We start from the raw sequence: 26,615 nt of genomic DNA on the forward strand, positions 1-26,615 counted from the left end.
CTATAAATTGTTCTTCATTGTTGGCAGATATGCTGTATCTATGAATTAATGACTTACTAAATGTGTCATATTTAAATGTAATCGGTTTTACAATTTTTGGTTTAGTTATTGACAGAGTTTCACCGCTTAGTACATATTCTACAGTATAGAGTATCTGCTTACAATTTCAATGAATAAAAGTGTAACATTTTTACTTATTAATGTATCCCGGACATGGGCCTACAGACCATTGTTGAGACTGGCCGTTTTACCTTATGTCACAAAACAATTTTAAATTTATTCACATTTGATTAAATAGTACTTTGATCACTTTTAAACTAATAAAAGCTGTATTTTTCTTCCAAAATGTCATACACTAAAGTTACTTCTTCCAGAGGGAGATGTGTATAAAGGGTATAAAGTTAATAAAAAAACTGTCAATTCGTTTTTTTTCCAATTAGTATTTTTATTAAGTTAAGAGAAAATTAGTTTTTTAGCATTTCTGGTGCCATGCCATGACGGCTGCCCCCTCCAGTTAAATCTAAAAAGTATATTTTGCTTTATTGAATTATGTTTTCAACATGATTAGGTATGGGATAAAGGAACAGGTCAAGTCTGATCGAAGGCGAATAACAAGCTTAGGGTGTTTTTTTGTTTTTTTCACATTGGCCTTCAGAGCACATGTTGGTTAACCTGAGGTTTCTCACACAAGTCACATGAGTAGCAGCTATAAGTTCGGTCAAATGACCCCATTTCACTCAACACACTGAAAACATGAAGGCGTTCATTGCTGTTCTCATTGCTGCTCTGTGCTTTGAAGGGCTGAATGCACAGTGCCCTGAACCAGACGGACTGCAGGATGCTAGTGGAAACAAGCTCTGTGCACAAATGTTTCAACACAGCAGCTATTACTATGACATGAGCTGCTATGGCAACATTTTGGATGTCTATCCTGGTGAAGACTATCCCATCTTGACGTGGGAATGGGACAACCGTATCTCTTCTCTTGTGGTGGCAAAGTCCTGCAGCCTGACAGTGTGGTCTCAAAGCAAGAAGCAGGGTTCCAAGAAGACGTTTTCTGCTGGGATAGTGTACCACCTCAAGGAAGAGAATGATGGCCTGTTTGGCGACTGGAACGATTCCATCTCAGGATACTACTGCATATGCCAGATGTGAAACAAGGCTATAGACAGAAGCCCGTTGAACTTTAACATTTAATGTTAATAGAACAAGAGAAGAGTTTACCCTGGTACATGCATGTTTTCGGATGTTCGATTACAAGTGCTATGATTCTGTTCAACATCTGAAATTGAATTAAATCAAATGCTGTTTCAAGAAAGTGATGCAGTAACTCTCTGTTGTTTTTATTTTATTACACAACCATTCAAAAGGCTCATTCACTCACTCAGTATTAAAGGTCCAGTGTGTAATTTTTTGGAGGATCTACATCGACAGAAATGCAATATAATATACATAACTATGTGTTCAGAGTTGTATAGTGTCCTCACAAAATGAAGCGTCATGTTTTAATTACCTTAGAATGAGCTATTTCTATCTACACACCGCGGGTTTCTACAGTAGCCGCAAATGGACAAACTGCTCTACAGAGTGTGTTTTTCAAATACATTATCTCCTTCAGCAAAGAAGCCAAAAGATTTTGACAACTTAGTTCTGTGTCTGCCATCGTAGTGCATTCAAATGGGAGGGGCGAGCTGATGCTCTGCAATTCGCAACCTCACTGCTAGATGACACTACATTTCATACACTGGACCTTTACAATTTTTCCTCACATTTTTAATTATAGTATCTCATATCAAAGAAACTCATGAAAACTATTGAATAACACAAAAGAAAATATGGGAATTATAATGTAAAATGTTCACTTGACATTTTATCAAGGTTCTATCAAGGACCCTAGGTTGCTTGTAGCTACCTTTTCCTCATTTATAGGGAAATAACATAGATTAAATTGAAGATATTTTAGCTCACAAAAAGCATGTTAGAGAAGTGACGCTAAACTTTTGAATGGTAGAGTATATTAACATTGATTAGATTATTGACAATGAAAATACAGATGTCTTCTGCAACTCAGATTCAAGTTTTAAAACCTGACAATCAAAAGGATCAAAAATATAAGCACATTTTTCATGTTATGCAAGATTCTGGCAGTTAAATAGCTGTATCTTCTTAGTATTAAACTTTTTAACCCTAACAGTGTGACCTCATACCAAAAGATCTCTCAAGATTTAAGATTCACATAAGCTTTATTAGCATGATGAAACAAATGTTACATTGCCAAAGCAATGGACAATTAAATATAAAATTCTGAACAAATACAGATCAAGATAAAAATAAAATTATATAAGTATCTATATATTAAGTACATATCACTATAAAGAGAAAAAGAACAAAGTATTGATGAAAGTTCTCAGTGAGTGTGACAGGATGAAGTCATATAGTGTCAATTTGTGTGTTGTGTCAGTGTTTTGTTCTGTCTTTTGTTATGTTGTGTTATGTCTTTCTCTCTTCCTCTCTCCAATGTTTAAATACTTATACCCCCGAGCTTTTTATTCTATTTTTGCACCTACTTCAGGGTTGCATTTTAGATAGATTTCTCAAATCCCCACTAAACTGTAAATCAATAAATCATGTCTGAAACAGCAGCTAATGAGCCGGTTGACATTAAACCCCTGGAGAAGAGCTCAGAGCCACCTGCAGTGAGCTTAACAACTGGTCTTTACGCAGGTGTTAATGATAAAAGCTATAGACTTAACCTCTCTCTCGTTGTGCTAGAGTCCTCTGAATCAGATTCACATCAGGAGGGAATGTGGTGTCCAAATATTTATTTTTAACAAAAAAAGTACAGAAATAATTGTTGAAATGCAACAACTGTCTATGTAAATGTCCATGGAGGAACACATAAATTCATCACAGATTGGATAGTTGGTAACTGTTTTGTTGTTGTTGCTGAAGAATGGCACAGAAAACTTGACTTGTCTATTGTGATTTTAAACACAACCCAAATGATCTAAAATAGATACTTTAAATGAGTCATTTTAAGTAATTTTACTCTTTACTCTAATTTTACTCTTCGAAGATCTGTAATTTCTTTATGATTCATCCTGTTATTGAAGAGGCATTTTTTTCCATCGAAGATAAAGGCGCAATGCTGCACATTGTGATGGCAGGTATCACTCATGCGCTTTTACGGATGACTGAGATACAATGAGGAGAAGGTCACACCCCATGATGCCTGTGACTTGCCTCTTCAGCCCATCATGGGGCAGGAATGACATCTAATTATGAGAGGAGGCAGCATCCTCTCCTATCTCTCCTCTCCTCACTCTTAACTTTCTCATCATTCAGTCCTGCAGGTTGTGATGTGTTTAACAAACAATCAGCGATAACAAAACAGTTTTACTGCATTCTGGATAAAATTCCATTAACTGAGGTAAGAACTTATATCCTTATACTTATGTTAATTAATCTATAAATTATAAATATGATAAAATGTTCTATAAATATTAAACACAAGCATGCATCTAAATTTAGAGATAATACAATTTAACAACGTTTGTAGATTTTTAAAGCAGAATGCGTTTTTGGTTACAGTAATAAATCTTTTTTTTTATTATTGGTATACATTGTTATGTTTCCATTTATAACTACTTCTTTAAAAAATTGGGTGGTGCTTAGATTACCATATTAAAATCTATGAGAATATTGATTTCCATTGTATTATAGCAATGAAAAATAATCCAACCTTTAAGGGATAGTTTACACAAAATTCTGTCATCATTTATCCACTCTCTTGTCATTCCAAACCTGTATAATTTTCTGAAGAACACAAAAGAAGATATTTAAAAAAAAATTGGTAACCACATAACAGCATGTACCCGTTGACTTCCAATGCTTTTGTGTCAGTATAATAGAATTGAATAGGTACCACCGTTGTTTGGTTACCAACATTCTACAAAATATCCTCTTTGTGTTCTGGAGAAGAAAGAAAGTCATACATGTTTGGAATGACAAGAGGGTGAGTAAATGATGACAACATTTTTGGATGAACTATCTCTTTAAAAATGTACAAAATCAAATATTTAGATGTATCAGCACATCAGAACATCTCAAACAAAAGAACATTGTCATTCAGCATTTTTAAGTGAATCTGCATATTTGAAAGATAAATCACATATGAATATGGTGTGTATGAAAGCATCAAACCCATAGTATTACTTTATATTAAAAAGCGAACAGATTATATTCTCTCTGGAGGATTTCTGCACTGCACCGTTTCACCTCCCCACAGAGGCTCATCCAAAACACAACCAGCTGAGACCCAACAAAACAATTACTGCGACTCTGCAACAGAGATATCTTTAATAGCCTAGAGCAGCCAATAGCGTTATCTTCTTAGGGAACTAAACCATCAGACATCTGTACAACTGATGTTGAGATGTTATCTAGCTGATGCATTTAGCTGGACTCTCATGGGGTTTGTTTTGATGTATTCCTGCAGGGTTAATTTGGTAACTGTAAGAGAGCAGAATGTCTAACAACATGGCCAAGATTGCAGATGCGCGAAAGACGGTGGAACAATTAAAGCTGGAGGTTAATATAGACAGAATAATGGTAAGACTCTTAAATAGTTTAGTAAATGTTACCAAACAAAACTTTTGATTTGAAAATGCACTGATAAAAGTGAAAAATGATCATTAGAACCTTACAATAGAAAAAGCTGAAGACTTACGTTAACAAATAGAAAGTTATTATAAAGTTTTATGAATTTATGAGTTTTTATTTGTTGAAATATGGAGTGTTGGCAGCATGTTTTTCTATGCCCAGGTATCTAAAGCAGCAGCCGAACTGATGGCTTACTGTGAGACCCATGCAAAAGAAGACCCCCTGGTGACACCTGTACCATCCTCAGAAAACCCTTTCAGAGAGAAAAAGATTTTCTGTACTATTTTGTAGTTATTTATAGCGGTTTATTGTATTATTTTTTAGGATAATTTCAACACCTGAAGCCAAAATATTTCTCTAACGTTATACACAATGTTCTTTAATGTGTAAAATGTCTCCTTATCTCTGTCATGTAACTGTTGTAATCTATCATAACTTGGTACTTCAGAGTTATTTTCTTTTTAATTTTTCTTTTAATTACTTATCCACGTGTAAAAAATGTGTAATAAACATTTTCTCAAGGCAGCTGCGTCATTCCTTTTGCTGTACCTTTTAAACATAATTTAATATTTGTGTTATTTTTGTAATATTTTATAAAAAAGCAACGAAACGGAAATAGTTAAAATATATCTAAGGCACTGAGTCTCAAACATTTTGTTAAGAATTATATTTTATTATATAGAATAAACGTTCCATTTATTCATGTATTTATTACAGAGTTTACAGGTGCACTTGTCTGTTCACTCATGCGTTTTATTTCATGTAGTCACTTATTACATTAATTTGTTTTTCATCAGTTTTCTTAGTTACCCTTTGTGTTATCATTGCATTCCATAGTTACATGTGCTTTGCTCTAGTTCTCTCTTTACTTCCTGTGTAGGATCAGTCTGCGTTTTTGATTGTTCTGTGTAGTTGTTTTTCTGATCCCTTTTTTTAAGTTTTATCTATTTTTTATTTTATTATTTGTTCTTACTGATGTTTCTGTTGCTATTTTCCCAAAAGACATGTTGAATGTCTGAAAATCATGTATGATGACAGAATGTCTCCATAAAAGTTGGTACAGAATGCAATATTGAAGACAAACCCGCACACAATAATTTGGCTACCTATGAAAATCTAAACAAAACATGTTTTGTAGATGAAAATTTTAGTTATAATTTTTTTAACAGCGTGTTTTTTCCAAGGAAGCACAAACACAGTTAAAATCAAAATAGGCCTATCTCGAATGCACAAAAAAACACTTTACATAAAATCATCTTGCAGATGTAACCAAAAATGTTTGGACAAATGTCAATATATGATTTTGTCTAAAGGTGGAGCTGTTCTATCATCCCCCACAGCTGCTCTGGGAGTTGGGTTTTACTGTATCTTATAACAGCAATAAAAGAGAGCAAAGTTCATTATGCTATAGGGTTTTGTTCGTTGTCTGATCTTGTCAGCTTCCGTGAATGGATTACACATTAACTTCCAATAACCTTCCTGTACAAATTCATCAATAAAATAGTTTTCATGTGCTTCAGAAAAAAAACGTAAAAAAGTCATTCATTCCAAACCCTCCTTCTTTTAAAACACTTTCACCAAATTAAGAGAAACTGTAAAACTCAATTTACATTTAAAACCAAATCATTAAAATTATTTAGACTCAATTTAAACACGCATAAATGGTCTTAAAGCACCTCGGTATAGAAAATCTTGTAGTATCATCTGAGACTCAAGAGGGCGGGTCGTCTTTTTCTGTCACTAAAGAGCAGGAGGGCGGGCTTATCACTGGTTAGTTTAGGCAGGTGAGCAGGTGCACACTTTGGAGACAGGTAACAAGGATATTCCCATCAGCACAGGACCGTTGGGTGCCCTGCCGTGACAACATAGCCCGGATTTCAGGTAGTTTACCCAAACAACATAGCCTACAGCTTCAACTCGAAACATTTTAATGCTACACTATTGTGAAAATATTTTAGGGTACATTGACATAACAGAATGCGTTACCAAAGGTGACTGAAGATAACTACATTTAAAATCATTAATTGTATACTACATGCCCAATAGGCTATATAGGCCTTCTGTACATTTGATGCAAAACATTTATGTGTTTGTGTAGTTTTAAATCAGTCATATTTTGTTCGTACCTATGCAACGGCATATACAATGACTAGTGTCTGCCAAAATGCAAGTTGAGAATTATTGCTGCTACGATTCTCTTTAAACAGGAATCTGCCTTTTATTTTTGCTTTATTTCTTAAACAAGTTACACAAGTTTTATTGCAATAACGAGTCAATACGAAGTCTAAGCTATCCCTGCAATGATGTGTAACAGGCAAAAGACAGAAAGCAAACACTTGATTCTCTAAAGGACAAATAAACTCGCCCCCACAGGCGCGCGCCTGGGCAAATAAAAGCGCTTCTTACCGACCGAGAAAAACTTGATTTCCATCTCTCATGTACTGAAAAAGTCATAAAAACTGTGAGGCGTACGTGTATTGATACAGAAATGTTCAACGTATTAGTTCATCCGTCTGATAAACGTGTCACATAATAAATGTCATTTATTATATAAATCATCTGGTGCTTTTGATTGATTTTGTTGATAAGTTTAAGAACGACCTACCTTTGTTATTCCTGCAATAATAAAGGCTTGGCTTATCATAGTGAACTTTGATGCCTGATGCATGACCATAACAGACATGTGCTTTACATTACATACTGTATTTGTGTCTTAAGCGACTTATATTTTTGTTTATGTTTTTTTGGAACGTGTGTTTACATTTACGCATTTGGCAGACGCTTTTATCCAAAGCGATTTACATTGCGTTATCCTATACATTTATGGTATTTTTTAACGCAAGCTCTTACCACTGAGCTACAGGAAAGTGTTGACCGGGATGTTCCGCCCGTTGTTTTTTTTTTGCACAGTTAATGCATTTGGCAAGTTTATAGTGGAGTACCCCACCAATTTATATCAAACAACATGACTTCTGCAGCATCTTTTCTTAAAATTATATAATTTCCTGGGTGTCATTTTTACATTTCAAGGGGCAGAATGGCCAACTTCAAAGGACATGCGTTACCTGGTACATTCTTCTTGCTGTTTGGCCTGTGGTGGTCCATCAAGTACAGTTTTCGACAGAAGCGCAGAAAAGAGAGGCTTGGAGACAGAGACAATCAAACCCTGACTCTGCTCTTTAACCGAATAGACCTTATCGAAGGGGTTCTAAAGATTTTCTTCGCATTTGTTGGTAAGCTACAAATACCCACATAGAGTGGGTTACATGAGACCACTGAAATGTTTCTATTTTGTGAAAAGTCTTTAAACTAAGGAAGTTCATCCAAAACCGTTTACTCACCCTCTTCTCATTTTAAACCTTTCTGAATTTCTTTATCGGCAGAACACAAAAGAAGATATTTTGAAGAACAATAACAAAACAACGGTAGACATTCGCTTCTATATTGTCAACACAAAACCAATGAATGTAAACGGCCATTGTTTGGTTACAGACATTCTTCACAATATCTTCTTTTGTGTTCTTCAAAGGAAGGTCATACAGGTTTGATATGACAAGAGGGTAAATGAGAAGTAAATGATTACGGAATTTTCCTTTTGGGGCGAACTCATATCTTTCAACATGACCTAAAACACTAGGATTTCGGTTAGGTCCATGTTACCTACAAATGAAATCTGTTTGTAAACTCTTACTTTACATTCTGTCTCTTCTATATGGCCACATATTTTTAATCAAAAGATAGTATTCATGCCAAGCTTGAATGTCTTACACTGACATGTTTATTTAGGGATCATGGCCGAGCAGTTTGTGCCTGACGGTCCTCATGCTCACCTTTACAAAGACGGTTGGGTGAAGCTGATGAATTGGCAACACAGCACTATGTACCTGTTCTTCCTCATCTCCGGCATTGCAGATGTTCTCAGTGTCTCCTCTCTGCCTGTCCCAGTTGGTCTTGACCGCCTCTCACTTTCATTGGCTCTCTTTGTTGAAGGTACATTGATATTTTGGCATGTGACGGACATGTTTACCCAATACAACTTTGAACATTTAGAAGAAATAGATAGATTACATTCTAAGAGTATAGTGCACCTATAATTCAGACTAAAAGCTAAATGCACAAACCTGGAACCATGGTTTCACAGACATATTCAAATGTGTGTCACTGATAAGCAGAATTTGCGTGTTTTTGAGGCTGTGGCTAGGGTTCACCAACAAGTCATTTTTTTTTCAGGGTTCCTTTTCTATTTTCACGTGCACAATCGGCCTCCTCTGGACCAGCACATCCACTCTCTGCTTCTGGTTGCGGTGTTTGGCGGAGCAGCCAGCACACTGCTGGAGGTGTTCAAGAGAAATAACCCAGTGTTGGAGCTTCTCAGATGCAGTTTGGCCATCTTGCAAGGCACCTGGTTCTATCAGGTAAACACAAGATCTCGATGTCAAGTAACCAGATAAAATCTTGTCATTGGTGATATTTTGTCCTCACGGAGATAGATGTAACCGAATACTGTGGCTCTCGTCATGTCTCAGATTGGATTTGTGCTGTATCCTCTGAGTGGACCCCAATGGAACCTGGAGGAACATGGCAACATCATGTTTATCACCATGTGCTTCTGCTGGCATTATGCCGTGGCTCTGCTGATCGTGGGATTCTTCTACTGCGTTGTTTTTTGGTGAGGACACAATCCTTTCACATAAATCAATCGGAGCTTCTTCTGATTTCATTTGTCACAGCGGTGTGTCTTTCATTTCCTACAGGTTTTCAAACTGGTGTGCAGGAAGGCAGATGGGCGACATGGAGTTGGGCCTCAGAAAATCGACTTTCTCCAATTCTAGCACCCAGAAAGCTTTGCTCCAAGAATCAGATGAAGAATAGGTGGCTTCATTCACTTTGAACTGTGGGAAATGGTGATTTAAAGAATTGAATGCACTGCAAGAGGACTTTCTCAAGCCGGTCACCCAATATGACCGACGCAAATTATTTAAAACCAAATCAAACCTCTTTCCTGTGTTCATGACGAATATATTATTTTAAATAGACTTTGTAAATGAAGTGGTTAGCACATATGTCAGGAACACCTGGCATCGTTCTCAATAAAATTGCCAAAACCGGTCATGTGAAAAGAATCTACGAACTGAACAAAATATTCCTCTGGAATATCTAATAATATGTGTATGAATAATATTCCCTTGAAAATACCTATCGATTCATTTCTATTTAATGGAAATATATGCACGAATGCTCTCTTTGTAGCGTAAGGGAAACAAGGAAACGGCAAGCATATTCGGGACTGTTTCGTCAGTTGTCCTTTATGTAACTGCCCTAAGCGTGTAAATAAAGTGGTACAAAGTAGGCAAATAATTATTTGCATATGAAATTTAAGTAGAAGCTTAATACCTAAATAGCAGTAAGCAACTTGACGTTTTGTTATATTTACCTTGACCCATTCAGTTGCGAGCACGAAACAGCTGTATCTCAAAAAGCAGATTTGTTTAGATCTATCATTTATTTAAGTACACACCAGATACTGTATTAACAGTATTTGTTAAATTACGCTGCTTTAAGAGAAAATTATATTTCAAAAGCACCAATAAACAAACTTGCTTGTCTGCATGTCAACATCTTTAGCGAAAGGCCATTTACCTTACCAACGTAAAATGTTTGTCAGTGATGTCACTGTCATCATACTACAATGTTTACAAATGACATTACACCAGTCACCATGTACAGGAAATGTCTGGAACAACAAAATCTGAGAAAATTGATGCATCGGATCAATCCAGTGCTGCCGAATCTGACACCCGTCTGCTACTTTCATGGGAAACACTGATATTTCAGAGCAACTTGTTTGTTGTTTTAAAGTGAGTCTGATTCTTCCATGTATTTTCTCATCATCAAAAGAGCAGAAGCTACAAATATAGTTGTTTACTGAGGATCTGGATTTGTCTTCGGCGAGGGAGCAGTGGAGAACACCACAGTAGACACCGTGGACTTCGGCGAGCTGGCTGTGCGCTGCAGCTGCTGTGCTGGTACCGTCTGAATTCGAACCTGGGCAAAGCAACATACTTGTGAAGTACATATAGATTCCTCGTGTGTGCAGTGTATTTTATTTGTAAGGCTTGTACGAGAGGTTTGTTAAGGATTTGTGAAGACTGAACCTGTGTGGCTTGTCCCTGCTGCTGCAGCTGTTGCAGTTGCTGAGCAGTCACAAAGCTGACAGGCTTGTTACCAGCAATTATCTTGGTACCCGCCGGCATGGTGGTGAGGATGATGTTTCTGCCAAGATTACTAATGCTAAAAAAATCAGAAGACACATAAGCCTTAACCACGGATCATACTTCATCATCAAATCAGAAGGATATTTTTTTGCTTAAAGATAATAGTTAAGACCATTACGGTTTGGGGTTTGTGACATTTTAGAGTTAAATACATTTGAACACTTTCCCATTTTCATTATTGTAATGCAAAAAGCAATAATGATATACACCCGCTGGACAAATTAATAGTCCATTTCAAAATTATTTTCAGTTTTACCTATTTACTATTTATAGTGAGTATAGGTAATACCATTTTTTGCTATATTCTAACTACTAACAACTATAACTCCTTACAATATTTCTCCCAAATTATCCACAAGTTTCCTACGCCCCATGGCGCTTAGCGCGATTGATGGGTGGAACTTCCGGTTCAATGTTAACAAAAGTGTTTTTTCCATATTTCAAGTCATTCATTTATAGCAGAATGTGAACTTACACATTGACAGCACTTATAAACTATATCAGCATACTGTCCACTGTTTTATAGAGGAATCGGTTGATGATTTTAATGCAGGACAGCAGATATTGGGGTGGTAAAAAATTATGTGGTACATTTTTCTTTTTGTATATAAAAGCGTTTTTTTAAAGACCATACAGTGTATTGATGATTACAAAAAGCTATTTAACTTCCTTTTACTGAAAACTCTTTATAAACTATGAGCATATTTAGTTAATGTTTGTAATCTATTTTCTTAAGATAAGCGGCCCACATTTTAAAGTTCCCCTTTTAAAAACTGTACAGTTCCTGACAGGAGCGCTCTTTTTTTTAAGAGGGGAAAATAGCTTCGCCTGGTTGTAAGTGCAGCCAAGAACAGAAGGCTTTGCTTATCAGTTTCGATTTGTTTTAATAGATTCCCACGTGAAACCAACAGTATTACAATTCAAAATATGAATCTAAAGTCTCTTGAATTTTGTCATCGGAATAAGTTATTTTAAGTCCCAGTGAAATTAAATATAACTGAAATATTGCAGCATTTATAGTAAATAGCTTATCAAAGTGGGTCATTTTCTTTTAAAATTCTTATACCCTCATTATATTCGGTAAAAATTGGAAATGCACTTCTGCCCTGAAATGATTATCCATCTCAAATGTTGTAAATTAGACGGCTAGGGCAGAGAATCCGTTAACTCCTCCCTTTCAACTGTCAGTCTGCTGCCAGTTTCATATCAAAATCAATGCACCGGCTGCTTTAACACATCCAATCAACTTGCAGTGAAAAACGCAAGCCACGGCCACTTATTTTCTCCTTGTAAATTCCTATGCACTCAGAAATGTGTCAGAATACGTATGTGAAAACGATCGCATCTTCCAGTTAACGGGACTTTAATTCTGCAATTCACTACTTCATTTTTACAGTAGAGCCCTCCGGAAGCTAGTGGGTAAATAAAAAATATTATTTTTATTTGCATTTATTTGCAGAAAATTAAAACTGGAGAAACAGGTCAAAATAACATAGAAGATGGTCAAGTTCATATTCATTTTTAAGTAAAGTAATATTTGTACATGTATTTAAGAAAAATAAAACAAATATTTGTATGTAATAACAGCTGTCAGCTGTTGCATGACTATAGGTCAATCCTGAGATTATATTGTGTCGTAATTCAACAGACACTGTACCGGAATGACCACAATACATCTCAAAATGCTAATGAAATTTTATTTGCAATGGTCTCTTACATTTTGTCCACGGCTATAATTTATTATACTATTTCATATGTTTTTGGGGTCAAATATACCTAGACGTGTTTTTTCCAATTCATTCTTCAAGGTGATAGAATTTAATGCTCACTTGGTGCTGATGTTGCCTTTTAGTATGGGGGTAGTGACCATACTCTTGTTTTTCAAAGGTTGGCCGAGGACAGAAAGAGGCACTGTGATCCTCGTGGGAAGCTTCCCCTGTAAGCATCAGAGTACAGGCAGTTATGCTGACATGCACATATAACCAGCAATATGTTTTTGTTTAAAGCTACATGTCTATTAAAACATACATCAGGGATGCTTTTCAAACTCCGTCACACACACTGAATTTCAAAGTTAATAAGTCAAAGATAAACATACCGGTTGTGTAGTGACTACAGTGGCAGTGACTGGCACCTGTCTGACCGCGGTGGCAGTAGTGCCCAGAGACAGCGGAGAGCCAGTGGCTGCGGAGCTAAGCGTAACACCTTTGGCTCCTCCCACTCCACTGGTGGCTATGGTAACAGTAGCCGCTCCCGATGACACCGTCATGGGCTTCGTAGCTGTGGTGGTTGTGCAAATTGAGACAGTCTGACCCTGTTTCTGAGGGATCACACCCAAGTTTGGCACTATTCTGATAGTAGTGCCGGCTATCGAGTCAGAGGAGGTGACAGTCGAGAAAGTGCGGGTTTTGGAGTCAGGCATAGTGACCGCTAGGGCAGGCATGAGGCGGATGGCCGTGTCACAGGTTGCCTTTACGAGAGTAGCAGTGCCTTTGGTGCCTAGAGAAGCAGACGATTTGGCCAGGGTCTCGGCGGTTGCAGATGGAGCGGCCTTGTGGGCCGGGAGCGAGACCTGGGACGGAGACACATGTAGAGTAGCAGAGATGCTCTTGCTGCCCGCTCCAGTTGCAGTGCTCAGCATGTCTGGGGTGAGTTTGACGGTGGCCATTGGGGATTTAGTTAGGGTGGCCATCATGTCTGGAGTGATGCGGAGCACCGTCTGACCTTTGGCATCTGTGGTGATTGAAGAAGGCGGCAGACGGAGCACATCCTTGCCCTGAATGCGCAAGTTAGTGGCAGTGAGAGGAATTCCTGTCCCACTTTGGGTCTTTACACCTAACTGGCCCGTGATTGCAACCTGGTGGAAGCAAAAAGCAAGCAACCGTTAAAATGTAGCACAGATATACGTATCTTTAAAACATGTGAACATGAATTCTGAGTGATCGGATCACAAAAACACAGCGCTAAATACAGGTGTAAATGCGTCTTTATGCGCGTCTTTTACCTGCTTGATAATATTCTGGCTGCTTACTCCCTGCAGTACAGCGGGTGAGGCTGGTTTATGGGCGGGACTGGCAAGCGAGCTGGTTTGAGGTTTGGTCACTGTGACAGTAGAGGCAAGACCTGGGACAGTAAGACTGGCCTGACCACGTGAAGCCTGAACCTGAATGGGGCTTCCTGTAGACTGACCTCTTAGTGGTAAAGTCACCACTGCCTGCTCCCAGAAAGAGACAAGATTTTCATTTAGTATAACTCACAATAAGATTTTGAGTTTTATGCCATTTTATCCTTGAACACAGAGAAAGATAGTTGGAAGAATGCTTGTAACAGTAAACAGTTCTTGGCCACCATTGACTACCATAGTAGGAAAAATGTATTTGTATTTTTTCACTGAAGAAGTTATTTTGAAGAATATAGGAAAGGAAACCGTTCTGGGGCACCATTGAATACAATTGTATTTCCTACTGTGGAAGTCAATGGTGGGCGAGAACTGTTTGGTTACAAGCATTCTTCCAAATATCTTCCTCTGTGATCATCAGAACAAAGACAATTATACAGATTTGGAACAACTCAATGGTGAGTAAATGATGACAAAATTTTGTCTGATCTCTTTAACCCAGCAAAGAAAGTGCTATGGCAACATTCTAATGTTCAAGACACTTCTTTAGTAGCAGATTTGCTAGTTAAATTGCATATATTATATCGTGAAATGATACAACAAAAAATATTCCAAAATATTCCAGACGGAATATTCAATATAAAATCCTATAGCACACCTGTGTGATGCTCTTCCCATGGGCTACAGAGACTGGCACCCTGATGTGATGGGGGCTCTGGTGCACTAAAGTTGCTGGCTGGGCCGCAGAGGAGTTTGTTATACCAGGTTGTGAGGTGACCACTCGCACCTGAGGCAGGGAGCCAGCGGCGGCCGAGTGTGCCACCACCCGAGTCGCAGGCTGTGCTGGGGCTTGCTGGGAAACCAGTGGCTTACTGGCAGATAGCAGCGATCCTAACTGGGGCATGGGAGGAGGCGATACCAACAAGACACTGGGGGAAAAAACACATTTTATAACATTTATATCTGATTCCATAAATTATTCTTTTAGCAGTTTAGTTACTAACCTGGGGCTGGTTTTGATGGGATCGGCAGCACTGACTTTTGCTGCTGTAGCTGCTGTGTGCGGGAGGGGTGATTTTGGGGTTCCGGGGGTGCTTGGTGTGGTGAGAGGTTGAGGTAAGCTGGCGGGGTTAACAGCGACTCCTTCGGTACCTGAGCTCTGAGCTGCCTCGACAGCACCATTTTTACCCCCGGGCTCCTTCCCGCCAGCCTTCTACATGCAGACAAACATCATAGACAAACAAATGCAAGGTGATGCAAATCTGAATGAACGTACAGTATGCTTTACATTTCAAATAAGCATGCGAGAGAACGACATGATCGAGTGGACATCTGGTATAGTGTTGAAGAACTTACGGGCTTGGGGGCTGGTTTTGGCTTTTGCTGGAGAGCTTTCTTTGCTTTGGCAGCAGCTGCTTGAGCCTGGTGTATTCTCTCTGAATAAAAAGAGATAAACACATCGGAGACCTTGAAATGTATTAAAGCAGGCGTAACACAGGGTTTCTGCCAATCTCTTATTAATCTTGAGTACCTTAACATTGTAAAAAAGTCAGAATTGATGACACATCGTTGCAGGGCCACTTTAAAAACTAATTCTGATGTCCCATTTGTTGAGTTTAGGTTGAAAGTGGCATTAAAATAGTCGTTCAGAATCAAAGAGATTGTCCTGTTCGGATCTCATCCAAAGCCACCTCTTGCAAATGCTATTGGCAATCCATTGTCATTGTTACACCAAGTGTTTTGAAAAATGAACTGGTGTGATATATTAGATATATTCAGATTCTTTTGAAATGCATTAAGAGTCTTAAATCATATTTACAATTAACAACTCCTGGAAATCTGACACAGCAGCCTCTTCTCCAAACACTAAACCTGCTCTGCTTGTTTGGATATCCAGTACATGGGATCCACTGGTGTGAAAACAAACAGGTGCTGTTTTTCTCTGCTCATCTGCATACTGCCTGAGGCTATGCAACCCATTCTGTTAAAAGTTTGGTAACACTTTCCTTGAAGAATGTATGTAAAATGCATTTTAAAAGTAGTTTTAAAGCATTGTAATGTACCTTTAAATGCAAATAATTGTTATTACAGTTAATACATTATAACACTTTCATTCATTGTTACACTACACATTTTAAATTGATTATACTTCATTACAACAACATATAATGCATTACAACACAGATTATAAAGAATTATAATGCATTTTACCCTTTAATAACTCTTATAATGCATTATACATACATGTTTCAAGGAAAGTGTTACCAAAATATTATCACAAGAAGTACCTTGCAGGGTTGCACGGTGTACCGGTGCTATGGTAACATTTGTGTTTACTGTATGCGCATTACAATCAGATGGCTTTATGCTCTTTGCAAACAGACTATTTTGAAGAAACAGTGGATTCTGATTCCACTCACAATGCTGAAATACGATGCAGCCTGAAATCTCGCTCGAATTCAAGGTAAATCATCAACATTATCATCTCTCACATGTGTTTTATTGAATGAAATACATCGTAATCGGCTTAAACGCATGCGTTTCTTCCTCATCATGTGCGCACCCGGGTTCCTGTTGGTTTCATATTCATGTGAATCCAGCCACAGTTCAATAGCAACCGAACTCAGACCAAGTCCTTTAGGTAGTCTCGGGTTCGGTAGCAAAGTCACTTGAAAGCTTTCACATTAGCGATTTTTCATGCGAACCACGGCCCGTTCCAAACTAAACTTCAAGTGTGAAAGTGACCTAAATGTATCCATGTTTTGAACGACTCGGACGAGAATGATTCAGTGAGTCATTCAACAAGACACTTGCTTCATTCTTGAAGGAATCTGCTGTTTTGAACGACTTGGTTGAATGATTCAGACACAAAAAATTGCTGCCACCTACTTGCATTTTCCTTTATAAGCATTGCTATAAATGCAATTTGTCACATTGAATTAGTTCCACTGTTAAAATGTTTTTCTTTAGTAGTCACTACAGAAAATGTTGCTAAAATCACCAGACACTAGTGTTTTTAAATCTTACCACAGTAAATATTATAGTATACTACAGTATTTGCTTAAACTTATCCAATTACTACAGTTAATACTACAAATATTGTAGTGTGCAGTATAATACAATTCACGAAATACAACATTTAGATCTGTGTATTGAGGAAGTTTAGTCTATTTTGTAGATTTAAAAAACGAACATGACACAGCATCACAAAACCATGTAGTATCATGATATTTCATAAGGTATAGTATCGTAAGATATGTTTATGGTACCGTGACATCTCAACCGTGCAAGTCTTATGGGGACGCTTACCAAACTCCTCCTGACTCCGGTCTCTGTGGAGGTAGATCCAGAGCTTGCGGCCGATGTCGTATTTCACGCACGGATCTTTCTCGTAGTGGAGGCGGTCAAGGGCACCGCTCACCACAGTGTTGACCTAAAAATACATAAAACGTGTGATTGTCACATTGACAGTGACTGTGCTATGAAACAAAAACAAAAGCATGAAACTTCTGTATGACCTGTGCACTGGTGACATCAGGGGCCAGGAACTGGGAGTCTTTGAGTAACTCACAAATCTCAGCTCTGGTCCCCTCTCCGTTGGGCAGCCTGGCAGCAGCATCCCTTACTGTGTTCAGACAAACAGGATGTACATTTATAAACCAACTATTTTATTCACTTATTGCCCTAAATTTAAAGTCTTGGATAATGTTATGTAAAACAACATCTTGAAAATGCATAAATGTAATGTTAATAAACAGTTAACTAAAAGCACCCAACGGTTACCAAGAGACAGTATGGTGACATAGGCGGGTCGATCGGAGCGCAGTAAGGAATGCTCTCGGGCTTTATTGAGTGATGTCTCCTTATCAAAAACTCCCTTGACTGGTCCTACCACAGACTCAAAGCCATGCGTTCGGTAAGTGAATGCTTTGTGTGGCTGATCATAACGCTGTTGCTCCTAATGAAGAGAAAAAAATCTGTGTTGCTTGATAGAACAATAACGCAACGTTGCAGCTGTCAACGCCTGGTTAAGTCAATTCAATTTTCAGCGTGTCAGGTAAGGGTTTGGCACTAACCTGCTCTTGAAATACATGCCTTTCCTCTCCTGTACTAGGTCTCACCACGTAGTCTGTCCACCTAATAAACAGTAGAGAAAAATATATGAGTGTCAGGCATAACCCGAAAGTAATCAGCTTCTAAAAAACAAATGAATCTGTGACTTAAGTAAACACACTGTACACTCACACTCTTGGTGTTGGTGGAGTCAGCTCTGCGGTTTCTTCTCCTTCTTGCTGTAAATCAAACACACAATCAGAAACAGGACAGTCCGAGCTAGAAAACAAGAAAGTCCTTTACTACCTTTACGACAACCACATGATCCTTTGACTCCAACCATAACTGGCACAGGGCACTCAGGTCTTTGTCTCCATCTGGATTTAGGCCTGCACAGAAACATATGAATTCTTATGACTCAAATTAAAGTGTATTATTCTTCAAATGTATTGTGCCTCAATAATTTAATACAGCTTCCTAAACAAAACTAAAATTGTTTTTAAAATGTTTAATAGGAGCATGCCTTGGAACTATTTTTCAATATTTTTGAAAAATCCCAGCATGCACCTCATGCACCTTCAGTTGGAGAGCTGTAACTCTGGTATGACTACTTTAATAAAGCTTAAATATGTTCTCACTGTTGACAATAATCATGATATAAAGATAGACATGATTGCTAATATTGTGTTAACATTGTGAGTATGATGCATTGGACAAAAAAGAGAAAATAAACAAATGAAAGATGAATTTGACTGATTATCAACAACCAACATATCACAATGATTTGTTATAATATTAACGTATTAGCGTAAAGCGTTTTGGCACAGTCATTAAAAATGTTGCAATGTAAATGTTTTTTATTTATTTTTAAGAACTTACAAAATACAATGGAGGAAGATTCCTAAATAGCAGTATGGGTTGCAGTTAATAAGTGATAAACTGATATTTTCAACATATAAACAGAAGGATACAAGTACAGGAGATAATATAGCAGACATCATCTCACCTATCCATTTCCACTGCTGTGTTAGTTCCTTAAACTCCACCAAAGGTATGAAGCCAGTGGGCAGAGCCATCACACCAGCTAAAGAGAGAAAGAAATATCACATAAAAGCCAAAACAGCAAAAATTAACCAGAAATATTTATTTGAACATATACCATACAGTAAAACTTACATTTGCTCTCTCCAGCAAGAAACTGTAGAGCAGGCACCACCGACTCTGACCAGCAGGGGGCTATAGAGAACCATGGGTTTAGTGTGCTTGCAGGAGATGATTGCCACTGTAGCACTTTTTCCTCCACCTGAGTGTGACAAGACTTGTTTTACATTTCTCATGATCGGAAAGACTTTTTAACCTTACATCTAATATATATATTATGTAGGGGTCATATGTACCATGGAGGATGTTGCCAGCCCTTCTAATCTCAGAACATCCTTTAGCAAATGAAAAAAACTGATGGCGATTTCCTCCACCAATTCAGGGCTGTTCTGGGACTCATCCATGGGCCTTCGGTACAAAGCAACACTTATAAATGCAGGGTATTTATAATCTGAGAATCTGAACCGTACAGGGGAAGTACCTACTCTTCTTTAATGCTTTGTGCCAGAGCAGCGGGGGTGTCAGGGAGAGCCGGATTCACTGATGCTGACATCAGAACGTCACACACCTCCTCCGATTCAGATTTAATGGGACGCATCTTTTTCTTTCTCTTCTCCTCCTTTATCTTCTTCTTAGGCAGCACCAGGTCAAAGACATCTAGTGCACAAAACAGAGACAGAAAACATGATGCTTTTTTATTTTTGAAAACCCGAGACTTATGAAGCAAAATAAATGGGCTGATCGTTCTCACTCGTAATGGATCCTTTTCTGCCAATGTTCACACGTGACATGATGTCACCAAGATGAAGGTCAGAGGTAATGAGGTCAGGGTGATCCTAAAAATGACAACAATTAGTGCCTGTACAACTCTTTATCCATTTTGTCTTCTACTATACTGAACGTCATTTAAATTTGGTTTACAAGTATCAGGAATAAACCAACTCACTGGTTGTCGTTTTCTCTTCTCTCTGTGCCTATGTAACATGGCTCTGAGGTCCTTCTCACCCAGCTCAGGCTTGTCTGCATGAAATAAGTATTTTCTTTGGTAACTCTATTTTCTAGTATTTAATTTAGTTATTACATGACTAAAATGTACTAAAACAACTGAACCTGACCTCTAATCTTCATGTCCTGAGTAGAAAGGCTGGGCAGGACCCTGAGGGAGACAGTTGGTGTTGGGGAGGAGGGCGACTGAGGAACAGGTAACCAAGAGGCTGTATCTGCTCACATGAAAACAAAACACCATGTAATCTACAACATTTGTATTGTATTAATATTAAAAACTATACAATGAGGCCTAAAAAAAGTTCGGTCACACCCACCATCTCATCGGATGACACATTACTGTCCGCACACTCAGTTTTCACATCCTTCAGTATGTGACCCACTCGACATCTGACTCTTCGTTCTAGCACCTCCTTGTGAGAGGGGGCAGGATAACGCCGTTTTACGGACAGCTCAGGTCCACTGCGGACTGCCAAATCCAGCAACTCCTACATTAAAAGAGAGACACATTTATTAAGGCAACAGTCTGTATAACAGTAGTGGCTAGTCAAAGCAATCTGTCCTTGTGTTTAAAGATTTGGAGCAACTCGAAGGTTTATCGCTTTAAGATGAGATGCTGTGGCCATCTGACATGATCATAGTTAGTAAGTTATATGTTTAAGTAATAAACATATTGATCTGCTGACTGGTGGTGTATATGAAAAATAAAGAAATACATTAAAATAGCTTATCATTGTACCTTTCTGGAGACCAGGATCTGCTTGAGTAACTTATGGTAGTACTGCTGAAGTGAGAATATTTGTCTTTTCTTCTGAGACTTTGCACAAAGTTGCCTGTACTTCACCACTTCTGGATTGAAGTAACCATCTAGGGCAAAGACAAACAAACTTCGCATCATGCTGCATATTCATGCAAGACTCATTGAAAAATGAAAGAAAAAGACGATGACCTCTAAAAAGTTTCTGGGCAATGTGCAAGGGATTTCCAAATAAGAAATTCTGGTTGTTGAAAATGTCGCCAATGATGTTGTCCTGCTCAGAGATGTTGTTCTCAGAGAACTGTGGCAGGAGCTGACGAAGATGTGTCCGTTGAGCATCCGTCAGAACATCTGTCCATGTGCTCTCGCTCATCACAGAGAAAAAAATCTCTGGCTGCTCACACACAAATACATATACATACAATTCAAAAAAATAAACACAGATCAAAATAACACCACCGCTTGTAATCTTTATAATAGTTAGAAGACCGCATTACATCCTCTAGTAGATCCTCAGGAACCCGAACTCTGCAGTTTCCCAACATGCACTCCTCCATCACACGTCCATCGCGGTCCATTCCAGACTCCAGTGGGTCTGTTAACATGTGATCCAGTGCATCCATCTTCAAAACACCTTCACAACACCCAAAAACAGTGTCTGCGGGTACCATGCAATGACATGAACAAAAATAACAGGACAATCTATTTAAATTCTTGAAAAAAAAGTGTGCAAGATTATCCCACCTTTAAAATAGCGCAAAGCATTAAAGGAACATTTACAACATACCCTATGGGTTTAACACAACGTATATTAAATAAATCGCATAAAAATCGCATATTTAGCATACAAATGTCAAGACGCCTAGCATGTTGCCATCCGTTTTACAAAGTACAACGAAGCGCAAATGAGAAATAAAAAGCACACAACATCCCATCACATTTCTTTTCAAATTAAAAGTTATACCGAAAACCGACGTAAGATCGTCAAAACAAGACAAGCATACAAAAATTCCCCGATAACGTTACATGGATAACGATAGGCAGTTAGCTAAAATACAAAATGCAACAAGCGAACAGTCTTAAAAACGATTAGCATTTAACGTCAATAACCAAATGTTCCGTGTTCTTTAAATATATAACGTTTCCCACGCTACCTTTTTATACATTGCAAAATTGTTAAAAGCATCTCACCATGTGCGTTTGTGAAAATTAAGAATGAATATGTTAGCTAGCTCTTCTTTGTCGGAATAATAACATTGGGGCACATTTCCGCTCTCTGTTGCAGCTACGTATTTCCGGTAAATTGAGGGGAGAGTACGAGCTTCCGGTTTGTAATTCGCCACGAACGTGGAATATTAGCGGCCAGTTAGTGAGTGCTATAGGATCATATTAACAAAACGATCGATGTTGTTTATGTTACATATGTATTATATTTGTAACGTTAATGTAAAAGTCATTTAGCAATGGGGTTTAAACAGTTTAGGTACATCCGACGTGTGGGCGGATCGTCGCGGTATTGCTGTGTCCCGTTGTGTAGAGCTTCCCAAAGGTTCAACTCTGTGCTGAGTTTTCACGCTTTCCCCACGAACAAGGAAACACGCACGAAGTGGCTTCGCAACATCAGACGTGTGATTACAAACATCACCCCGGAGTTTAGAGTCTGTGGTCGGCATTTTGACAGCGATGATTTTACGAAGTCATTTACAACAGCCGGACGTCGCATAATAAGGAAGGGGGCTGTGCCCACTCTGTTCCAGTGGAACAACTACTCGGGGGGTGACGTCCCCACTTCAGTGGATAATGATTCTGGGCATATGACCCTGCAGCAGCTGGAGCATAACTACTGTATAGTTTTCAAACCCGTGCCAACTGATATAGGTCTAAAACAGACGGAAGGTCCATGTAAAGTGGAAGAGTTGCCTGTCAATGAATGTTTATGTTTGGGCAGGTTTGCAGCATCTGATGATGACATTAGGCATTACACTAGGTAAGATATAAACGAAATATAATATATTACCAAGCACATTTTTGTGAAACAGTTCACTGTAGGTGGGTGTTTCTGCACTTCTAAATCCCAGCAATGAAATTTTGGATTTATGTCAGATTAAGGTTTATAAATATAGTCACACACCTTGAAAAAATATAATATAACTACTGTGGTTTATCTAAACATATATAACATTTATAGGTCTAAACCATGTGTTGTTCATGTCCCACAACTCAGGTCACAATATTAAGATATGTAAAAAAGACAATTGAAAAACAATTTGACATTATTTCATATGGAATTGTTTAATATACATATTAATTTACAGTGTCGTAAATGCTTTTGATATTTTACTAATCATTTTTATAATTTTATGAAGTAAATGTGCCTGTCCCACACTTTCCAGTCCTTACCACAACAATGGAAAAAGGCTTTTGTAGGCCTAGTGAAGTTTTATTAAAGAATATTACCTCATGAGCACATTGCTGACAGATTAGGCCACATCACTACCTCAATCACAAGATCACAAAAATGTAGGATAATCTTTTCTGTGTTAGTATTTTTTTGTGTGTCCTTACCATACAGTTTAGTAATTCTGTACTTTGAACTACATTTTAAAAATAAACGTATATTATTGTTTAATTCAGTAGTTCAGATGCTAAGAGTCAAACAAATGTAGTAGACCTTAGTAGCTGACAGTTAGCTGAAATATTGGCAAAAATTTAATTTCTGCAACATGTCTTTAACGCAGCACATGTTCAAGGTTTCCTGAATATTAAATTACAAATATAAAAATAAACATTTTACAGATTAAAATCTTGATGACTTTATAATATGTATTTCAGACGCTGATGATTTAAATGAAGATTTTTTATTTTGGACAGTCAAGAGAAGGGATGCAACGATTATAGATTCTGTTGGTACGATTATAGTCTGAGGAATAATCACGGTTGCACGGTTATGCATAAATTAATTTCTTTATTTTAATGACCCTGACAAAACTTTTGCAGGCCCTGCACTAAAAGTAATAAATAAATAATAGGTAATTTCTAGTTATTATTTTGTTTTCTACCTGCAATCTTAATAAATACGCTTATAATACCATACAACTATTCGCCTAACTTTAATAATAATAGTCAGTTAGTAATCAAATTTGAACAAATGATCAAATTATGAGCAATAGCACATTTTATTTTTATAAAGCAACCACACAAATAAAATTAACAGTCCTTTTTAGGTGTTTTAGGTAGGACTATCTGTGGTTATTAGTCAAATGTAAAATAAAACTTAATAGTCTTCACAGTATACTGAAATAAAGATCAAACCATATTAAAGTTATTAAAGTTGATCGGGCAGGAGCAGTGAGTATGTTTTGTCTTCGTTTTTTGTTGTTGATGAGCATTAAAATAGATATATTTGTTATGCTGCTGTCCCGAGCAGCGCACACCAATCACATGCTTTTTTCCCCCCACCGTTTTCATTTATAGCAAACTATAACGGATATACAGGAGTAGACTTTGAATTTGAGCTTGCACATACAGAATATCTGCATCCTGTGAGCTTTCCGCGACGCTTATTGTCCGGTTTGCTACTCCGTTAACTTACATGCCGCTTTGTAATCGCTGCATCCCTACTCTTGAAGAGTGCCCATAGCTGCCGAAACACCAGTGTCAATCCTATTCACTGTGTAAAGAAATGGCTACATATTTTCTGGATATGGTTAAATTTTGAAAAAAAAAAAATTATACCACGTTTTTAATTTTGTCAATCAGTCATATTTCATCATTTCTTTTTTTTACTTTTGTCATTAATATGTATATACTAATGTTAAGCTGCTTTACAAAAATGCAAAATAGCCCTGTAGAATTATTTCTCTTGTCCTAAGATTTTTTTGATTTGTGTAATGACTTTCGAATAAGGATACGTCCATGTTTATTCATTACAAACATGTTTAATAAAACTATGTTCAACGTTAACATAAACTTGCATTTTGCGGTGTGTATTATCTTACACTTGTTTTAGATTCTTGTCTTACAAACATTTGATGGCCTTTTGGAGACTTATCGAACCTGAAACCAACAAGATTCGTGTGGCCAGAGTGTTGCCCAGTGTAGTCAGAGGACCAAGCAATGAAACGGTACATAACATAAACACTTCTGGAACTGGGAACAAAATAATATGTATTCATTGAAATGCAATTAATGTTTCATAATAATAATAATTTTATTTTTAAAGAGTCGTTCGTTGCAGCGCATCGATGAGTTCTTCCTCTTCATGGTCTACCTTTCAGTAGGACTTTCGCTGAGCGATCTGGCTGACAGATTTAACATCCATCAGTACATGGTGATCAAAATTATAAGAGCCTGGGCCAGTTTTCTGCATAGCATTCTTAGTTCTGTGCACATCTGGATGTCTGAAGAGGCGGTTAAAGCTCACCTACCCAAAGAGTTTCAAGACTACCTAGACACGCAAGTGGTCATTGACTGCGCAGAGCTGCGTTGTGAAGTGCCATCTGGTCTCCCGCTTAAAAGTGAAGAGTGCTCCTCATACAAGACCTATTGCACCTTCAAGGGCTTAATCGGGATGGCACCACATGGTGCAGTCACTTATGTGTCGTCCCTATATGCAGGATCTATCAGCGATAAGGAGCTTTTGAAGCGGTCCGGACTTTTCTCTCTGCTGAAACCTGGAATGGCCATTATGGTGGATGAAGGCTTTCCTGTGGATGAGAGTGTGCCCTGCAAAGTCTACAGACCGTTCTGCTTTTTAAAGAAGGATAAGATGTCAGGTGATGAGGGGAGGGACTCAGAATCCGTCTCTTCTCTTAGGGTCCATGTGGAGAGTCTCATCCATAGGGTGAAACAGCACAAGCTTTTTGACACTGTTATCTCTTCTTCTATCACGGGGAACATCAACCAGCTGTACACGGTTGCGTGCCTTCTTGTAAATTACCAGAATGGCCCTTTGGTTAAAGTAGAGGCTAAGGATTAAGATGGATTCATTGGTAAAAATTGTAAATATAAATACCTTTGATACTTCTTGATGTAAACAAACCTCTTTGAACTGTGAGAATGTTACTCGCGGCTTACAGGATGCCTAAAGAGTTGCATATTGCACACGCATTATTTGCAGAAATCTACACACCTCACACTAGAAGTTGTTGAATATGTTGCACTACTCATTGCATTGCACTCTTCTACTGCATCGCTGATGGTTTATATACTGTTTATAACTTTTCCTTTGTATATACTGTTAAATATGTGTATTTACTGTAGATATGTAAATGGTCTATAAGCTGTGTTAGCCTGTTAACCTGCAATGTGGTGCCACTGTAGCACTAAACATTTATCACTGAATCTTATTCGTTACCTGAGATGAGAAACAAATGAATTTTGTTGATTTAAGGTTTTCTGTAAAACATTTTTTCAATTTTATAAAATGTATACATTATGAACAGTGTCATATATAAGTCTGTGTTTATTCATGCTATAAAGGGCTATACATATAGGAATGTAATGCATGATATGCGAGAAACATAAAAGTAATGAAACAACATGAGTAGTCATCAACTATACCCTAACCCTTCAGTAAAGTTCCTTCACCTATGAATGTCCACCATCCTTTCAAGACCTAGCTATAGCAAATCAATGGGGCATG

The 26,615-nt window shown here is 37.8% G+C and overlaps 5 protein-coding genes across 5 annotated transcripts; 4 read left to right on the forward strand and 1 right to left on the reverse strand.

Annotated features, from left to right (window-relative positions):
- The first annotated feature begins 747 nt into the window (after positions 1-747).
- On the forward strand, positions 748-1,335 carry LOC130407981 (syncollin-like). Its single transcript, XM_056731356.1, has one exon. The coding sequence runs from the start codon at positions 754-756 to the stop codon at positions 1,153-1,155; it is 402 nt and encodes a 133-aa protein (XP_056587334.1). The 5' UTR covers positions 748-753; the 3' UTR covers positions 1,156-1,335.
- Positions 1,336-3,294: 1,959 nt separating this feature from the next.
- gng8 (guanine nucleotide binding protein (G protein), gamma 8) lies at positions 3,295-5,187 on the forward strand. The gene is made up of 3 exons (XM_056731355.1): positions 3,295-3,430; positions 4,499-4,611; positions 4,825-5,187. Exons 2-3 carry the CDS (start codon positions 4,528-4,530, stop codon positions 4,951-4,953), a joined length of 213 nt encoding a protein of 70 aa, XP_056587333.1. The 5' UTR covers positions 3,295-3,430; positions 4,499-4,527; the 3' UTR covers positions 4,954-5,187.
- A 1,207-nt stretch (positions 5,188-6,394) lies between these two features.
- On the forward strand, positions 6,395-10,268 carry tmem45b (transmembrane protein 45B). Its single transcript, XM_056730624.1, has 6 exons — positions 6,395-6,543; positions 7,693-7,895; positions 8,449-8,652; positions 8,893-9,077; positions 9,189-9,331; positions 9,417-10,268. Exons 2-6 carry the CDS (start codon positions 7,700-7,702, stop codon positions 9,532-9,534), a joined length of 846 nt encoding a protein of 281 aa, XP_056586602.1. The 5' UTR covers positions 6,395-6,543; positions 7,693-7,699; the 3' UTR covers positions 9,535-10,268.
- nfrkb (nuclear factor related to kappaB binding protein) lies at positions 9,416-22,277 on the reverse strand. The gene is made up of 26 exons (XM_056730625.1): positions 22,163-22,277; positions 21,469-21,629; positions 21,164-21,365; positions 20,954-21,081; positions 20,528-20,702; positions 20,325-20,432; positions 20,156-20,229; positions 19,961-20,045; positions 19,695-19,866; positions 19,506-19,617; positions 19,285-19,411; positions 19,115-19,192; positions 18,415-18,497; positions 18,301-18,347; positions 18,132-18,192; positions 17,839-18,013; positions 17,574-17,680; positions 17,365-17,488; positions 15,412-15,491; positions 15,060-15,268; positions 14,714-14,984; positions 13,942-14,151; positions 13,036-13,794; positions 12,767-12,873; positions 10,818-10,953; positions 9,416-10,707 (listed from the first exon to the last, which is right to left on the reverse strand). The coding sequence occupies exons 2-26, from the start codon at positions 21,592-21,594 to the stop codon at positions 10,585-10,587; spliced, it is 3,879 nt and encodes a 1,292-aa protein (XP_056586603.1). The 5' UTR covers positions 21,595-21,629; positions 22,163-22,277; the 3' UTR covers positions 9,416-10,584.
- Positions 22,278-22,434: 157 nt separating this feature from the next.
- LOC130407584 (uncharacterized) lies at positions 22,435-26,412 on the forward strand. Its single transcript, XM_056730623.1, has 3 exons — positions 22,435-22,958; positions 24,981-25,095; positions 25,194-26,412. The coding sequence occupies exons 1-3, from the start codon at positions 22,435-22,437 to the stop codon at positions 25,947-25,949; spliced, it is 1,395 nt and encodes a 464-aa protein (XP_056586601.1). The 3' UTR covers positions 25,950-26,412.
- Positions 26,413-26,615: the final 203 nt, after the last annotated feature.

This window comes from Triplophysa dalaica, chromosome 19, assembly GCF_015846415.1.
Source record: "Triplophysa dalaica isolate WHDGS20190420 chromosome 19, ASM1584641v1, whole genome shotgun sequence".
In the NCBI taxonomy this organism is placed as follows: Eukaryota; Metazoa; Chordata; class Actinopteri; order Cypriniformes; family Nemacheilidae; genus Triplophysa; species Triplophysa dalaica.

Bases quoted from the DNA above. Each gene is read 5' to 3' on its own strand.
- LOC130407981 (XM_056731356.1), top strand. From the start codon at position 754: ATGAAGGCGTTCATTGCTGTTCTCATTGCTGCTCTGTGCTTTGAAGGG.
- gng8 (XM_056731355.1), top strand. From the start codon at position 4,528: ATGTCTAACAACATGGCCAAGATTGCAGATGCGCGAAAGACGGTGGAA. The intron at 4,612-4,824 runs GTAAGACTCTTA...TTCTATGCCCAG, and splicing joins TTAATATAGACAGAATAATG to GTATCTAAAGCAGCAGCCGA.
- LOC130407584 (XM_056730623.1), top strand. From the start codon at position 22,435: ATGGGGTTTAAACAGTTTAGGTACATCCGACGTGTGGGCGGATCGTCG. The intron at 22,959-24,980 runs GTAAGATATAAA...CACTTGTTTTAG, and splicing joins GACATTAGGCATTACACTAG to ATTCTTGTCTTACAAACATT. The intron at 25,096-25,193 runs GTACATAACATA...TTATTTTTAAAG, and splicing joins GAGGACCAAGCAATGAAACG to AGTCGTTCGTTGCAGCGCAT.
- nfrkb (XM_056730625.1), bottom strand. From the start codon at position 21,594: ATGGATGCACTGGATCACATGTTAACAGACCCACTGGAGTCTGGAATG. The intron at 19,193-19,284 runs GTAAGTTTTACT...TTCTCTCTTTAG, and splicing joins TCTTGCTGGAGAGAGCAAAT to CTGGTGTGATGGCTCTGCCC. The intron at 12,874-13,035 runs GTATGTTTATCT...TGATGCTTACAG, and splicing joins CTGTAGTCACTACACAACCG to GGGAAGCTTCCCACGAGGAT.
- tmem45b (XM_056730624.1), top strand. From the start codon at position 7,700: ATGGCCAACTTCAAAGGACATGCGTTACCTGGTACATTCTTCTTGCTG. The intron at 7,896-8,448 runs GTAAGCTACAAA...ATGTTTATTTAG, and splicing joins GATTTTCTTCGCATTTGTTG to GGATCATGGCCGAGCAGTTT. The intron at 9,078-9,188 runs GTAAACACAAGA...GTCATGTCTCAG, and splicing joins AAGGCACCTGGTTCTATCAG to ATTGGATTTGTGCTGTATCC.